Below are 17,525 nucleotides of genomic sequence, written 5' to 3'. Positions count from 1 at the left end.
TAATTTGCCAAATATCATCACTTGTGTTTACACTTACCCAACAAACACTTTGTAATTTCAATATTCTTAATAAACGTCTGCTTCGCAGACAAAATGCTAAATTGCTTCAAAAATATTGGAAAATTTCTTATCGCACCAAGAGCCAGACACAGCATTGTGGGGGTGGTAGTCACAGAAAATGCGTAGGAATATATTCGCAGACACGTCTTTACGCCCCAGTGTTCGTAATTTCGAATGAATCTATTTATTTAGGACTTCATTGCTAATTCGCATTCGAATATCGCGACATCCTCAGTGCTCTGCCGCTTTCCGCGTCTTGCCGTGCTTGCGTAATTTATTATCGCCACCGTATTGTGTACACTGCAATCAAATTTCAATATTTCATTTCGCCTCCAAGTGTCTCCCGTCAGCGCATCAGGGCGACGTCATCACTCATCAACTTCACTCAACGAGAGACACTCCATGCATTTCCCTTTCATATTCCACCGGTGACTGGATTTCTGACGCGTTAGCAACTCTTCTTGTACATTTAACATTGGATTCGTTTTGATTCAACTCGATTCACCATTTTAATTCATCAAGAGCATAAAGAATGATGAGTTATGTGAATGCTTGAGTAGCTACCGCGTTTCGTGCACGTAAGATTTCTATCTCTATTAAGAGAGTTAAATTGTCTTCTATGACTAATCAAAAATTCGAAGCCTCTGCTCCTGCTGGTGCAGTCCGCACCTCCGGTGAAAAATCGAGCTTTGAGTTAGCGCGCGTGCAGCGTTTAACCCTTTTCTTTGATATAATCATTACCCCCGGTGCGCGCCTCGTGTGCCTCCTGCGACTCGTCTCTTACATGCCCGTTTCATTATTATTTAATTATTTTCATTTCTGCGTTAGACGCGCCACGAGCAAGAAAATGAAAACATGCGGAGCGAGCGGGAAGAAACCGAGAAAGGGCGCAAGTAGAATTTTAGATTGATCATACCAGGTAAATGGGTTCCTTAATTATTAACTCTTATATTTCCTGCAAGCTGGTTCCGCCCCCAGTGTTTCTCTCTTTCAATGACTTGTCCTTTCCATGCCTCGTCATAACCTTGTGTGTTTAATTTTGTAAATACTAATTTGCGTATTGTAGATGAAAATATACATGCATTTTACGACATTCGAAGTTTCAGCAAACAATGTAATTATATAATTAATATATACTTATCAATATATTACACTGAAATTTGAAAAAAAAAATTCCAGACTTGTTGACTCGTATTGTTTGTCTAAACAATATCTAACGATCGCGATGTAGTTGCAATGAGGGTTGAAGCCCATTCGCCATCATTTTCTTTTACTAATTACAGTCATAACTCGAGCCCGTGCGGAAATGAGATTTCAATGTTTCCCGGAGGAGCTTTCGAAGTTGTCTCGCGACAGGCGCGCGCCTTCCTGCTCTAACGATGGGGACGGAGCAACAGTTAACATCGAATCTGTTAACTGAATGTAGCGTTGCGTCTTGGAGTTAGGCTCAGGAGGTACATACGGGGAGCTAGCGGGGAATACAATTAGAATATTAGATTAAGGATAAGATCTCTCTCCGACTCGGCGCGCATTTCGGAATCATGCTCAATCTGAGCCGGAATGGAAATACCGCAGTGCCTTTCCTTTAGCAATGAGTATGAGGAAGTGGGATGCAATGATGCAATGAGAATGAAGTCCAAGTACCCTCTGTGTAAACTCCTAAGTGTAAACTTGAAGATTCGTGTTGAGGAGAATAGGATGAGAGTTATTAGAAAGTTTACTTTGAATCAAGACTAAAACTGAATTGGGCATGAAGGATTGTGTTTGTATATCACCAAATGCGTTAGTGATTTAGTAGAAAATATGACTTTTCTTCTAGAACTATCTATGGAGTGATACTAAGTTGATTTGAATGCGATTTTCTCTTCACTATTCTGAGGGTGTCTGACAAAGTAAACCATGAGTTTAAACCTCACCCTAAACCAAAAAATGGAAGTGAATTCAATCGCTCAAGATATCTTGCTGACGTTGGATATTTCCGGGAGACTCCAGATCATAGCCTGAAGTGGACCTACAATGGGATTTCGAAATGTTGAAATATGCAAATCTACGTTTTGCGTTGAATCTGGAGCACGAAGGAAAAGGCCGTATATCATCCGCAGACGTCATTGTTGCCGATTTTAAATTCGTTCCCGAAGTTTTTTACCACTTTGCAACCCCATCGAACATATGCAGGATGCTCAGTTTTTGCGATTAGCATATTTATACGGTCGTATGGTTCTGGCGGTTCTGGTCGACGCTTTGTGTAATTTGCTAACTTGTGCAAATATTGCAACTCGTGCCTCGGCACGGTCGGAGATGATGAGTCCAAGATGATTCGACAAAAACTTTCCTCCGAACGGATTAGCATATTATCATTCATGCTGTTAGCACACTAGATAATTAATTAATAAAAGTTTTCTTTCGTCTTCACACAAAGGAATACGAAGCTAAAAATAACTAAAACTGGAACTCCTGCTGCTAGTAATTTACTCAGATTGCAAAATCAAATCAAATTGAATCGGAATGAAAGACGTTATTGTATTCCCTTTTAATTATTCTCTTAGTGTTTCTCTTAGTTTCGCCTCGGTTTATGAACTAATAGATTTTAGGAGTGCGGGTAGTTGGCTAAGAATACTACGCTGAATTGCAGGATAAGAATCTATTTAGCGACTCATGCACATCCCAGTCACTCTTAAGTGCTAATTCGGTGTATAACTGAATCCAATTAACCAGTGTCGGGGCTCACGAAGTCGCCACCGTTCTCTCTTAAATTAGGTGCCATTCGTACGCTAATTCACCTTCATTTTCGTTCCCGCTGGTTGGGATGCCGATGCTGGAATTAAACGTCATTCCATTCTTAGCGCATTAATTTGCAGTCGTCCGTCTCCGAGCGAAGAAATCCACCCTTCCTGGATAATATACCTCACTTTTTGTTTGGGTGACACTGACTGCAATGGTGTTAATAAACGTAAATGCAAATTTAATGGCTTACTTTATGCTAAGTTGGTTACAACGAATGTTTTTTAAAAATGTGGGTTAATGTAAAAGCAAGTCTTTAGAAACTGCAAATATCTTGTGAAACTAATTCCAAAGTTTGTTGTTGTTACAGGTTACGAGAAGAAAGAGGTGATCCTGAAAGAGACAGACCGTTTGCCCTCGACCAAAAAGCCCGCGATTTGAGTCCCAGACCCGGTAAGTAACAACTATTTTATTTATTTGAAAAAGAAAATAATTTAAAAAATGGTTTATACTTTGAAGAGAAAATTGATTACAGTCAGTTATATCTTCCACATTTCACGTTGGGGTGACTCAAATTCAAACTGAAAAACAATTGAAGCGTAGGAAAACGTGCACAATCCACATATCGCATTGCATTTGTATTCCTGTCTGTCCCGGTCATCCCGCACACATATCGCTCGTATTCCATTTCAATTTTTACATTTTCCACACGCAGTGTTTGCCTGCACGCAGGCGTTGTGAGGTTTAATTGTGATCCCCTTGCGTTTGCGTTATTTATTACCGTCCGAGATTGGTTCGTGTTACATTCCAAAGCATCGCCTGCCCGGCACCGCGACGAAATCCCCCATTTTACAGCCATTAATTAACCCTAGAGTGATAGTTAACTTTTTATTTCCCGGTTGGGACGCGCGCGCCGACAATTTTTTGCTGTAATTTCTCCACAAAATACACAGAATAACATTTACTTCTTGCACACACGCGGATGCTATGAAACGTTTTTAATTAAATACAGAATTTTATTGTCTTACAACGTGTTTTGGTCTTATTTCCGTCGTAAAATTTTGTCACGTGCTTTTTTTAATTTTAAACTGTTGGTATTTATAAATGTATTTTTTTTTTATTTTACAGCTTCACCGACAGATCACAGTCCAGTGTTAAATTTGTCTAAGAGTGGTGGTGGTAGTGCCGGATCTTTGGGTGACAACGATCATTCGGGCAGTGAAGCTGATTGTCCCGATGTGCCACCCTCACCTCGGTCGCGATCAATCTCGCCGCGTACACCTCGCCCACGCTCACCCGTTGAAGAGGATGAGGAGGAGAACATTACTGAACCTGAGGAGGACGACGAGAAAGATCAAGGTAACTAAATTTGATTATTTTTGCTAACGTTTAATATTTCTTCAATTTAATTTTAAAAATTCACTAATTTGCTAAAGTTCTCTGTCATCATTTCAATAATAAAAAATCTGGTTAGGTAGAATTCTAAAAATCCAATTAATTTCTACAAAGGTGCAACTTCAATTCAGGCCCGGGGTGTGGCCAAAAACTATTAGTTATCGAAGAGGGCTCAACTCGACGACAGAGTTCGTTTGGGTTTCAAGTTTTCAACTATTCGATCTAATTTAGCATCAAATTTGGCATCGACCTTTTTTTATATGTGGTATTTCTTGCATTGTTTCATTTATTTCATTTTGAGATTTTACAATTCATTAATAAATTATTTCTTTGTTTCCCCTGTCCGTTGGGAAAGATTAAATGAAAATATTTCTGGCATTTAAAACAAAAAATACGAAGCCATGGAAACTTCGTGTGCGGAGGAGGCATTTTAAAGAGTAATTAGTTTGATTTCGAAGATGAAGAAGACCCAAAAGCACCAGTCATTAGTGGTTTCGTAATTATTAATGATTGCCCGATGCACTGAACGACCCCAGTTTCACTCAATCACCGACAAAGGAAAGAAAGAAATGAAAAGTTCAGAAATCATTACTGAGAGTCATTCCATAAATTTATTTATCGCAGAGAAGCTCAAATTTAAATGCAGGTTATTTTTTATTTGCAGATTTAGACGATGGTGATTTGCCAATGTCGACAGCACCAGGCAGTGACAGCCAACAAGCAGCACTAAACTATTCATCGTTGGCCTCGGCGGTGGCAAACGCAAATGGAGGTATTGGTGGTGCGCCAGGGCCCGTCGTCGGTGATGCTTCGATATCCTCCACCGAGACCCTTCTTCGCAACATCCAGGGCTTGCTGAAGGTCGCCGCCGACAACGCTCGCCAGCAAGAGCGGCAGATCAATTACGAAAAAGGTACAAATAGCAACATGGTGTATCTGCTCTCACTGGCACAGTACTACATGTACTTGGCCGCCACGCAGAAATGTTAACTCTTTCCCCCACAACACATATTGCACAAACAAAATATTTACAATCACCTGATACGGGGTAATACCCTATGAAAGAGGTTGAACTTTGTATAAAGTAAAATTAATGATATACATACACGTATCGTAATGATAACAATGAGAGGCATTCTTAGAGAAACAAATATTTTGTAGTTTGTGCACTTGCGCAAACTTGGAATATGACTTAATAACGGGCAGTGGGAGGGTTCAGAATTGGGAAATATCAGTGAATCAGTAGCGCGTTAGATGTTAGCAAAAGAAGTTCCACACTTCTTCTACGTTGTACATATTTATATAGTGAAAATATACATAAATCAATTTATAAGCTTTATTTCGATCGGCTCGGGTTGGTCGTAAGACGCGATCGATCTTAAATAATTTATTAATCAATTAAAGAAACATTTAACTATTAACTATTGCGATATAATTATAAATTATGTAATTAATCAGACTCGGCGTGCACTTGCAACTTGTAGAGCTGCATTTATTAAGTGCATACACATCGCTCACGAAAGATGTGAACATATTATCATTAACATTAATTAACGAAGGAAAAATGTAGAGTAAAACACTCTTCAAGTATAAATTGAACATATTGAGAAATGGTACGAAGTACGAAATAGATTTTAATGCAAATCTATTTCACTAGGACTAGGCTATCAGTACTTAATAATATACAGGGTATGTTTTTACCTTATTGCGTGAAAATTGAACATTTGATCTATTGGTTATCTCCCTGTATAGTATTATGTACAAGAGCACACCTCAAGCGTATTTAATTACTAAACTCTATGCATACTGCGAGGCAGAGTAGCTGACTATAGCTGAAACTAATCGATCATAATTTTGATGTTTGTAAATACATATTTAATAAATAATTAATTGACTAGTAATTAATTAACTGGATGCAGAGAGCGAATGCGATCATGTGAAAATAAACTAGCGCGATAGTTGTGTGATAGGCAAACAAGACAACAAAAAATAATACAGAAACATGAAAAACGTAAAAATATTAAACTTGATAAACTTGATAACTTGATGAAAACTCTTAATAATTGATTCGTACATAAATACAAACATACACAACTAGCTAGTTAGTTGATTTTATAATTAATAAAATAATTATATAACAGACGAACAGTATACCGTTTTAATGATCAAATTTTGTGTGTGTACATAAAATGACCAATATTTTGTCTCAATTTTCAATTCTTGATTTAATTTACCGTGGTCTTGATCATGATTTGAACATCAGCAAAGCCTGGCTTTAATTGTGTATGAGTATTGAGTGTCTGAGATAAACCGTTTGTAGGCATTTATATAGTTTTAAACTTCCGTGACTTTTGTTGTGGCATTAATTAATCACCGTTTTTCTGAATTATTCTGCATCTTGTCACGTTGATGGCGCAAATCAATTGTCATTTGTCATGGTGCCATTTGAGCGCAAGTGTTATTTAATTATTAATGATCATATATACAAATAGTTGATCAAAAACATTTCGACTTGTTTAATTTATTATCTAGTATACATAGTTAGTTAAGCGTTTAAATTAATTATTAATTGATTAACAGCTGATTGAAGACGATGGATGGTCGGATGATGATGACGATAATAATGACCATCATTTATTATATTGAATTTGATTTGTCTGATGCTGTAAAACGATCAAAATTAAGATTAAATTAGTTTTCTCTCTATTTCTGGCGAAGATTTTACATGCACTGTTGTGGAATCTTGCGCGGAGAACAATTTCCTTGGCACACCAAAAATTAATTGACTTATGCATTAAAAAAATCTTAATTAATGAATTAATTATCAAGACTGCTAAATGCAATTATGAGCAGTGAGTTCTACTGATATTTATAAATGAATGATAACAAGAACAATCCCTACCTATATTTCTCAAATATTATTAATATTGATGATGATGAGAAAATTTTAGACTTAGGTTTAATTATGTGTGATGTACATGTTATAAATATACTATATATATTCGAAAAATTGAAAATAAAAATAAAATTTGAAGAAAACAAATCGAATTCGTGTCTTTTTTATTTCCAAATTCACCAGATCCCAAGTTAATCAATGTGTAAGTAGCGTGCTAAATTTTTGTTCTGAAATTATTAAAACGTGCAAGATTTGAGTTTTAGGTAACAATTGGCTCAGTGTCTGTCGCTCGGTGACTCGAATTATGAAAATACATCGCGCACACGGAAAAGTGTCGTGATCTGATGATGAGAGATGATGAGAAAATAGGTAGGTGACAAATTTTATTCATTCAACTCGACACCGTTGTGCATTCGCGTGTTTTATGAAATAATTAATTCATTAATAAAGGTAACGAAGTCTTTGTCTGCATAAATGGCGAGTGGGGTATCATAATGATATTTATTTTGAGAACCTTGCTGCAGCCGTTCGAAGTAATTATTGTGCGTTGTGCGAATGAGGAGTGACGCCGAACAAGAAAAAGGCAACTTTGTTTAAAGTTTAATCAACTTGTTGCTAGAGGACGATCGTACATTTTTACAATTTATTGCGGTGTTCGTGTGGAATTCCAACTGTCGTGATTCTCACATCGTACATCCCAACTCTCAAAGTCGAGAGTTGAAATTGTATGATGTCAACCGTTTTATTTGCGAGTTTGCATTAATTGCTGGGAGCTTTGTTGGACTGAATCGCAGGCTGCAGCTAATTAATATTCCAGTAGGCGTTGTTTTATAATAATCTTAATCATGCCGAAGCGAAAACTTAATAACAACTTAATAAAGATACAAAGTCACAATAGCAGCAGGAATCAGAACATAAAATTTATATTTTCATTCAATCTTCATGTAAATAGTAGGTACCTTCATAATACTTGACTTTGATTCAATTATAAATAATTTGAGCGTTCTTCTCATATAAGCCTATGTGTGTTTTTTTTTTTCTTATTTATGAATCGTTTGTATTAAATTTATGTCTTCTCTGAATTTATTTGGTGTAAAGCTACAAAACGATGCACTATATTTCACGTATTTAATTACGCTCGTTTTTAAATTGGAAACTTTTATGCGCCCCGCCGCATAAGCATAGTTTTATCGGCATTTAGTTTTATTCGCGTTCCGGCCGATTTTGTTTTATTGTCGGGGTTGGACGCCGCAGTGGAGCCAAAACAATAAAATTGCTAAATCTCATCGAAACACATTGGAAATATAATAAACAAATTTATTTGCGAAACGCGCTACGGCCGTGTGCCGCCTGGACTAATTCACGCAAGGGATTCGAAATATTATTATGATTTTATGTGCCTCCTTTTAATGACCGCAATAAATTTTGGCGCCATTTTAAATCCTATTGGGATCTGCATCTGTTTGCGAACCATTTCACAACGCACCGCAAACATTTGCAATTTAATAATGCGCAATAAATAAAATAAATTTTTACATTTTTCAACATCGCGTTATAGTTTTTTTTTTTAGTTATTGCTACATACTTCTGTAGTGAAACACATTTTATAAATAATTCAAAGCGTAAAATGCTTCACTCTGTATGATTTCACGGTTTTTACACTGGTTGAACATTTGTTTGAGTTGTTCTTCCTTTGCACGCTTTCATATATTATATTGTTTGTTAAAATAATTTTATTTCTTGTTATTATTTATAACCCTGAATAAGTCTTGGCTTCGCCGAGTAAGTTGTAAATGTGGGTGGACAAGATCTTAACTAGCCTACCTCTTGTTTCGATACATCTTTGCGCCGGGCATTTTTCTGACTTCGCTATAAATAAGTGAAGTCTGCGTGAAGAAATACACTCTAGCCCAGGTTATACCAAGCCGACAATTTAGCCGATGGCGAAATGAAATTATTTCGCTACCGATCTGTCTCGCGTTTCATTTCGTTCTTAGTTAGAGCTGCGTGCATGTGTTATGTATGCCTCTACGGTCGACAGTCTGATATGTATTTATTATGAAAACGGCTCCCTGATTTCATATTCATTAAGTTGCACATACGTCACATACGCCCAGCGGACACACGACAAGAGCAATTAATTCATCAGCTGCCCAAGTAACAAACAGCAATAAACCTGAGCAAACAATCCTGGTAATAAGTATACTGCTTCAATATGTAGGTTGAAATCTTGGCACGGAAAAAAATGTTTACCAATTGATAGTCAGTACCTCGGTACTGACATCGATTGAAATAAAATTGTCTCTTGAATGTCGTAGCGATTCGGGCCAGAAACTCTGCGACTTTGTGGTCAGCTTATTACGTGCGACTCGTTTACATGTCGTTTATATCGTCGATATTCAAACGATATGAATGTTACTACAAAAAGATCGTATCGATGTTGTTTGCTTGCCGTTCGTTCGCTGCTCGCCGAACGCCAGTCCCTGTCGTGCTTATAGACTCGAGTTGAGCATCGCCATCACATCGCCACCGTCATTTTTATGCTTTGATTATGGTCACCCGGCAGCCCAACTGCTCAACACAGCCAAGCTAAACACTTTTATGAGATCAATCGGTGTTGGCAGCAAGTGGTTTTCAACGTCGGTACTTACAAGTAGAGATTGTTCAAGTTAAATTACAAAATAAATTCAAACAACATGTAAAACCGGCAAGTATTCTACTCATTTTTGAAGCTAGATATTTCTTAAGCAAATGTATAAATGTATAAGTATAAAGTGCAGAAGGAATTCTAGTGCAGAAAAACAGTAACTGTAGCTTACCAAATCGCAATTGAACATGCAAAACGCGAATTCAACTAGTAATAGCATTGGGAGTAGTATTACATTATCCGTCGATATCGATCAGATATTGATATCTAATAATATGGAAATTATAGACTTGAAAATGTAGCTATAAAACGGAAATTACTCATAGAACAACTGAAAAGTGTACCAAGACACATCATAGGCGATTGTCAAAAGGTAATATACCTAATTGGATTTATTTTAGATTGAAAATAAAAGTATGGTATTAAAACAATAAAAATTGCAAACCTACTGAGGAAACTGATTTGTGGAAGTTCAATAATAATTGTATGAGTTTCTTTGTTTGTTTAGCTGATCGAAGAAAATGAATTGGAATGTAGCCGTTGGCGATGGAATGTCGGTCGGACATGATCAGTGGTTATAACAAGAAATTCTATGCATTATGTGATTATGCGATTATGTCGTTAGCAATTCTGATATGTTGATACACTTTCATTTACTTCCAACTTAATTTTATTTACATTTTATTGCTTTATTTGCTAGTAGAAAATAGCACCGAAACAAACTGAATTTACTGAATTTAATCATACTGCAACTGAAGTTTACATTGTTGTTTATAGTTTAGCTACTTCCAGTTTTGTAGGGCGCTCTAATTTCGCAGGTTGAGCAACTCGACTCGCACGTTTCATGGCACGAAGAATAACACCTTCAACAAACAGGAAATTCATTTCTTGAAGTCGAAGGTGCGCAAGGTCTATCATTTTGCATTTTGCCATAAACTGACCCACGAAGCCAAGGGGTCATCTTCGTATCGCGTATCGAATGCGAAATACATACATATATAACGTCTCGGCGTGTTTGCATTGCGCGCGCGCGATTTACAAATAAATTACGAGTTTTCGCTGACTTACACAACTCACAAGACGCGACTAGCATTCAGGGACGGGATAACAGCGTTGGATCCAACAAATTCACGCAAGGGCATGACACAAGTTTGTTTAATCTACTAAGTACCACGCGGATATATAAAATATATGTCATAGCAAATGATTTTAAAATACTAGAAATTGATTAAAGTAAAATTTATTTTTTATAATTTGCTAATATTTTCAAATAATGTTAAGTTTTTGTGGAATAACTATAATATTCCCATTTTACAGACATAGAACAATTCAAATTTACTTTTGATATACTCTGTAGTTAATAGCGTACGAGTGAAAGAACATAGCGATGCGTTTGGCACTATCTTCGGCCATAAACACTCAAACAACGTGGATTAGCTCTTTGCGCACGGGCACACGAAAGATGGTCGTCGAAAGTCACCCAACGAAAGAAACTGAAGAGTCGGTCGTGTGCGCGCGGGCTTCGACGACGAACGGTTTCGGTTCACCGATGTGTTTATGCATTCATGCGCGCTTCGATAATGCATCAATTTGATCGTGTCTGCAGATTAATTCCAGATTTGTGTCCACTTAACTAATGCACGCGCATGCAACGACGTGAGACGGGCGCGCAAACGCGCCACAATCTTTTCTCCAGGCCGCCTGACGCGGTGGTTCAGATTTATTTTATTATGGAATTACATTTAAGTGGTGTATATTAGCAACTCTCATATCTTCTCTTATCGTTGGTCTTCGACAACTACTTGAGCATGACTACATCTTGACAAAAAATTTTTCTTTTCTTAGTCAAGTTCAATGGAGAACTAAAAAATTCTTGAACTTCGAATACATTTTCATTCATCAATAGAAATGCAAATCTGATTAGACACTGTCCCAAAATTACTTAGCGCTTGGCCAAAATTTCTTGATCCGCATTCAAGTATTTAGCAGTGTTTACGTTGGGGTTCAAATACTCACCCGCCAAAATGGCAAATTTTGGCAATGGGAATGAAGAGAAAAGGGCTGCTGCCTAGCTGGGAGAAGTAAAGCTTCGAGACCTAAGTAAGCGCCTCGGGGCGTGGGCCAAGGATCAGCGGGAAGAGATTTGCGACTTGCCTCAGCACCCCGCAGTAACCTAAATAACCGAAGGCGCCGTACGATTTGCTCCCTCTCGCAACTCACAACTAATAATATTTTCACTATTCGAATGCCAAAATTTACGCAGGTCTCTGGATTAATCACTGACTAAGTAATTGAATAACAAAATAATCAGCCCGTTCTAAAGTTGCTGATGCTATTTATAGTTGGATGTACATCCTAAGAAAATTTCGTTTAAAATGGTTAAGTCTTATTAACAAATGTTTCATTTCTTTGTTAAAGGACTTTGATTGAGTCAAAAATGAAAAACAAGCAAAAAAGTGCGGTTATTGTCGACTTTTACCCCGAAATAAAAATTACCCAAGGTGATATTTCTCGAGGATCGGTTTAATAAACACGTACACTCTGTCGCTATAATACAACATTTCCTCCCGTCTTTCCTAAAGCTCCGAATGCCAATGAAGAGATGCTCTGCACTATGCATGCAGACGGAGATGGATGACGAATTAGACCAGATTCTAGACAGCGCATTTCTTAAGCTTTCCTCTCACAGAACGTGTGTGTGTGTGTGTGCAAAACTAAATGTATAGTAGGACTCGTGCTCCAAAGGGAGTTTCCATGAGTTCCGAGCCGAGTTTACTTAGCGCAACAATCCCTCACCGCGCGCGAGAGAGGCGCTGAATTAATTGAATTATTGGACCGAAAAGAAATTAATCTTGTTTATAATGTACAGGCGCGCACGGCACGAGCCGAACCAGAACTAGTGTACCAGTCGTTCTTACGAAGGAACGTGCTCATTCATACATTGCTAATTCTTACCCAAATGATTATGAATAAACAAATAATTAAACATTTTGAGCTGTCTCATAAATTACATATGCTACACTGCACTGAAATCACTACTTGTATCAAGAATATTCCGAATAAAATCAGTTGTGTTTAATTTGTATTAAGTTCGCTGAACAATTATCTCATCACAGACAATTTAAAATTATCGTCTTTAAATATAAATTCTGGTGGCTAAATTGTAACGCATTAATTTCCGCTCCCACAGGCAAAATCGATTCAAAAATCATGGACGATTTCAAAATTTACTATTTAATGACGTCTGCGTCGCATCTTCTGCTGGGCGCATCTTCAATTCGATTTTTTTTTCATCTCAGGCTCGCATTAAACCTTTATCTAAGCACCACATCAACCCAGTCGACTTCTTCGGGTCGCCGCGCGCATTAAGATGCATTTCGTATTTCATTAAATTCGTAATCTCGTAAATCGTAAACAATCGCGCGGCACGCCGAACGCAGAACGGACCAGGTTTCGATAATCAATCAAAAACCCTTCTGGTGGCACGGCGGCGGCGAAATGAAATGAAATCACAATCGACTTCGACGCCCGACGAACAATGAAGATGAGCGAGCGCGCGCGTCGTTGTGCGCACTGATGAATGCCTTGGCTTGAAATGGGATGGATGTGGAATAAATTGAACCGATTATTATTTTCAAAGTCGACCAATCAATCCGAAACGTGTTATTATGTACACACATCTAAATGCGATGCGCTTTGCCAGCAGTGCGGCTTAAAATTGGTTTCACATTTAATAAAATCAGAAAAGGGCAACCTTCACGACCGCCACGGGAGGAGAATATCTGGCGACTCCGGGAATAAAACTACAACGACCGCACAGCAAAGCATTTAAAAGCAATTTTATCTGAAAGAGCACAAAAATTATCTCAATTTAAATTAAATCAAAGCTCAGCAATGCTGCAAGACTTTCAATATAAATTCACCTATAAACATTCTATCTAAATCGAAATTATTATGTATTAGTTTTTGTTTGCTTTGATTTCTTCATCATATTTACCTACATATTAAAGTAATAAGCGGGAATGCCACACGTGACTTCTTAGCAAAGACTATGATTCCATTCAAGCGATCTTAAGATCTGCATGTTTTAGTTCTTGAGCAAAAAGGTAATATCGTAATTCATGTTGAATTATAACAAAACGGCGGTGTCTGCCTACTGCCTACGTGCTAGGTTGTGCACGCATCGCGTATGATTGACGAGTGAGCGCAAATAAATTGTGCGCAATGCGCGCACAGTGCGCGTACATAATGTAATCGTAAAAAAATCGTTATCGCAATCTGTTCGAATCGCCCTGCGGTAAATATATTACGCGCTACCGTGGGGCATAAACAATGAGAAACAGTAAGCCAAGTTGGCTTAACTGAAAGTTACTTAAATGAACTTCAAGCGCAATTGAAGAGCGTCGGCGAACAAATGCGTTAATTAAGAATGCGAATAAAAATGAGATAAATATTATTCTAATTCATTCAGCGTGCAGACAGTTTAACTTATACATGTATGTGGGTTTTAATTGATTAATTTAATTAATCCGAACTTAACTAGGCGATACTTTGCAACGTGGTTACAACTTGTGTGGCGGCAAAACACTTAGCTTATCCAAATTACAACCATTTTCAGTCAAGTTACAGTTTATAGGAGCATTTCTACCATTCGTTTGGCCGTTTCCGATGCACTGCGCGACGTATCAATTAAATAATTATGTTGTCATTACAAATCGAAGGTAATCACACAGCTGCGGCCTATAAGTCATTCCACGATGGGTGCGCGCACACTTTGAACGGGACACACTTGGAATTCACAAGAAATATGTGGATATTAAGTCCGAATCCAACAGGTCCGAGCAACATCGTGCGGCTTATAAACGGCGTTTAATAACACAATGCGCCGTTTTTCGTTATTTGTATTCCCACTGCACGAACACCGCTTGTGGTCACTACGACTTGTTAAACTTCCTGCGCGAAGGGCATCAAAACCTGATTATGCTTGATTTCGTGCTCTTTTTCACGCCCGGTATAATTTTATTGCAATAAAGCATGCATCCAAACTCAACCAACGTTCGGTTGGCATGTGTTGCGAACTCAGCTGAAACCAAGAGTGAGTTTTTTTTAATTACCAGTAAATGTAGGTATTCTTTCGTATTCTTTGATGCTCCTCGGTTTTGCATGCCCGATGCTTTGTGCAGCGTATTAAAAACGGACGCGCCTGCACATAAACGCGATTAATTGATTTCCGACGATAAAATATATATCATTCTAGTTTGTGGCCGCGTTTAAGTACGTGGCGTGCATAAAGTTGACGGGAGAACGTTTTGGGAATTGCGGCGCGTTTATTTCTTGCGTTTAATTAACGTTTTCAGTAATTTCTGCAACGTTTTTATGATCAAAACCTCTTTATTTGTGCTAATAAAATCGTTGGTAATTTATATTGCATGAGAAACTGCTTAGTGTTGAATTTTTTTGTATTTTTGGTAAAAATATTGCATAAATTCGTCAGTTTGCTGGATGCGGGACGAGATTCCTGTAGCGCTCAGATCCATTAGCATCAAACAGCTTTTAATGTCAACTATGTGTGTATATCCGTGCCAGTATTGACAATGCTGTTTTCTTATCGCAGTTCATACGTTATGGGCCGCGTCTTGGTTTGCATGTTGGGGCTGCGTGTCGGCTACATTGATTTACTATTAGTAAATATCTGCGTATAGCCTTAATGCCCTTTATAAATAACGTTCTGCGGCGACAATGTGTACGCTTTTATTTCGATTTATTCGTTCTCGATTCACCAAACCGAAGATCGAAGAAACAAAAGTCGGCGGTGGATTTTAATGGAGTCTTCGATTTCGTGCATTATTGCATTATTCTGCGTGCACAAAAGCTCCCAGCAAGCTGGTTTTACTATTTCGTAACAAGCAACATAAATATGCTCGTTTGCACGACACGATGCATGCGCCGAACGAATTTCAGTTCATTAAAAGCATCCAGTACATGTGTAAATATAAGTCTGATAAGAATTTTCACGATCTCGCTAATACGCTCTCGGGCATCTTTTTTCTTATGCGGTTTGTTACAGAAAGCCGATGCGGGATCGCGGATCGCGTACACTACCATGCCAAACAGTCACACGTTTGCCCAGGCACTTATGTATGGAAAACAAACACACAACATAATTCCAGCCGTTGCAGCACACGCTGTAGCAGCAGCCGAACTTAAATAAGTTGTAAAGATAGTTGTGCGATAAGAGTATGCGCTTTGGTCGCCCCGTTTCGCGCCGGCTACCGCAGCCGCGTGCGGATTTCTGCTACTAACGTCTGCCGTTCTGCGCCGCGTATATCGCAGATAAGATTGGCGGCAATACGCGGATCTCTATCTGATGTATAAAACACAACGTCGCACAATAGTTAACGTATATTTCAATTTGCAAACGTATTGCCGGTAGCAAGGTTCGACCAGCGCCTGAATCCGCCAACAATGGGCGCACAGAACGAGCTCATTAGAGGGTGTCACATTTACATATAATAGCCGCGGTCTTGGAGTCCGAGACAACACTAAACCAAAGAAGACCATAAGCAGTACAGGTTGGCGGAATAACCAAAACAAGCAAAAACAGAAAATTATTTGCGTTTTTCGCATATTCAACGAAATCTTTATATCCCTTGGTTGTAAATTTTTGCATAACGACATAAGCAAATTCATATGTGACTATTTTTTTTGCGCTGTTATCAGAACTTATCACCTACTTGTTTGTGATGTGATGTTTAGCATTTAATTGATATTTGTACACGGATGCCATTTGACGCCACGCCGAAACATATCACACATAGATAAATTACTGCTTTGATTCATTATTGTTTTTTGCGTGGTTTGCTGATATTGAAGCGATTTGTGTGCATAGATACAAATGTACTACATGGATAAATTATTTATCTCTAAATAAATTGCTTCAGTGGATATTTATCTATTCGATCTAACTGCGACACTGTGCCAATAACAGATGGTCACTTCTGGTTCATATTGATTTGATTTGCTGGTAACCAGAAGGTGAAATTGATTGTTGCCCTGTTCCACATGCTATCGCATTTACATTAACCGTTTTATTAATCTCTTGATGAGTGCTACATTTACGATTATCGTTTTGATATTTTTCCATATTGAATCGACAATATTGTGTTCACTCAAGTGGCAAAATGCCACACGTTCAACGCAAATGTTCATGAATATCGCATTCGTACGGCTTGAAATATGAATGCAAATGAAATGGAAACGCAATGCGAAGGGAAAACCACACGGAAACCTCATACTGTCCGGGAAGAGTGCAAATGCAATAGCTGATGTGTAGCAACAAGTGTTATTCGGTGAAATCGGGCAACCGAAACGCAAATAATGCTGGTTAAACAACACCCGCATGAACACGATTGCTGGCATATCAAATAATACGAACACAAAATTTGAATGAAAATGTCGAAATATGAGCGGAAAAATGAATGTGAATTGGATGAACCCAAAAGCCTGCGAACGGATATTAATTTCCAGCGTTGGCATCGAAATCGTGATATGATTATGGGGTGCCGCGGCAGTTATTTAATAGCTATTTTGTTTGGTCGACTGAGCGGTTTTTGTAATTGTTTTGCGGCTTTTTGAATGCGCACCTAAACGTAAAGAACATTAATACGAACGAACGCGTTGTGTTGCGTGTGAATGGAAATGAATCAATTGGATGTAAAAGTAGACAGATTGCGTGACAAACGTTTAGTGCGCGAGTACGATTGAAGGATTTTATTAATAAAATACATAACCGAGTTTAAATTACTT

The 17,525-nt window shown here is 38.1% G+C and overlaps 1 protein-coding gene across 2 annotated transcripts in view; it reads left to right on the top strand.

Annotated features, from left to right (window-relative positions):
• dac (dachshund family transcription factor) overlaps positions 1 to 17,525 on the top strand; it is a 116,006-nt gene that overhangs the window by 57,969 nt on the left and 40,512 nt on the right. For both annotated transcript variants that reach the window (XM_065302581.1, XM_065302580.1), the window contains exons 5-7: positions 3,152 to 3,234; positions 3,910 to 4,140; positions 4,841 to 5,089. In XM_065302581.1, the coding sequence (XP_065158653.1) occupies positions 3,152 to 3,234; positions 3,910 to 4,140; positions 4,841 to 5,089 (563 nt within the window). The remainder of the gene's footprint in view (positions 1 to 3,151; positions 3,235 to 3,909; positions 4,141 to 4,840; positions 5,090 to 17,525) is intronic.

This window comes from Atheta coriaria, unplaced genomic scaffold (assembly GCF_025399875.1).
Source record: "Atheta coriaria isolate IRGN ID8LTWV9N9 unplaced genomic scaffold, Caltech_Dcor_3.1 hic_scaffold_5_pilon, whole genome shotgun sequence".
In the NCBI taxonomy this organism is placed as follows: domain Eukaryota; kingdom Metazoa; phylum Arthropoda; class Insecta; order Coleoptera; family Staphylinidae; genus Dalotia; species Dalotia coriaria.
This window is presented reverse-complemented; position numbering and strand designations above follow the sequence as displayed.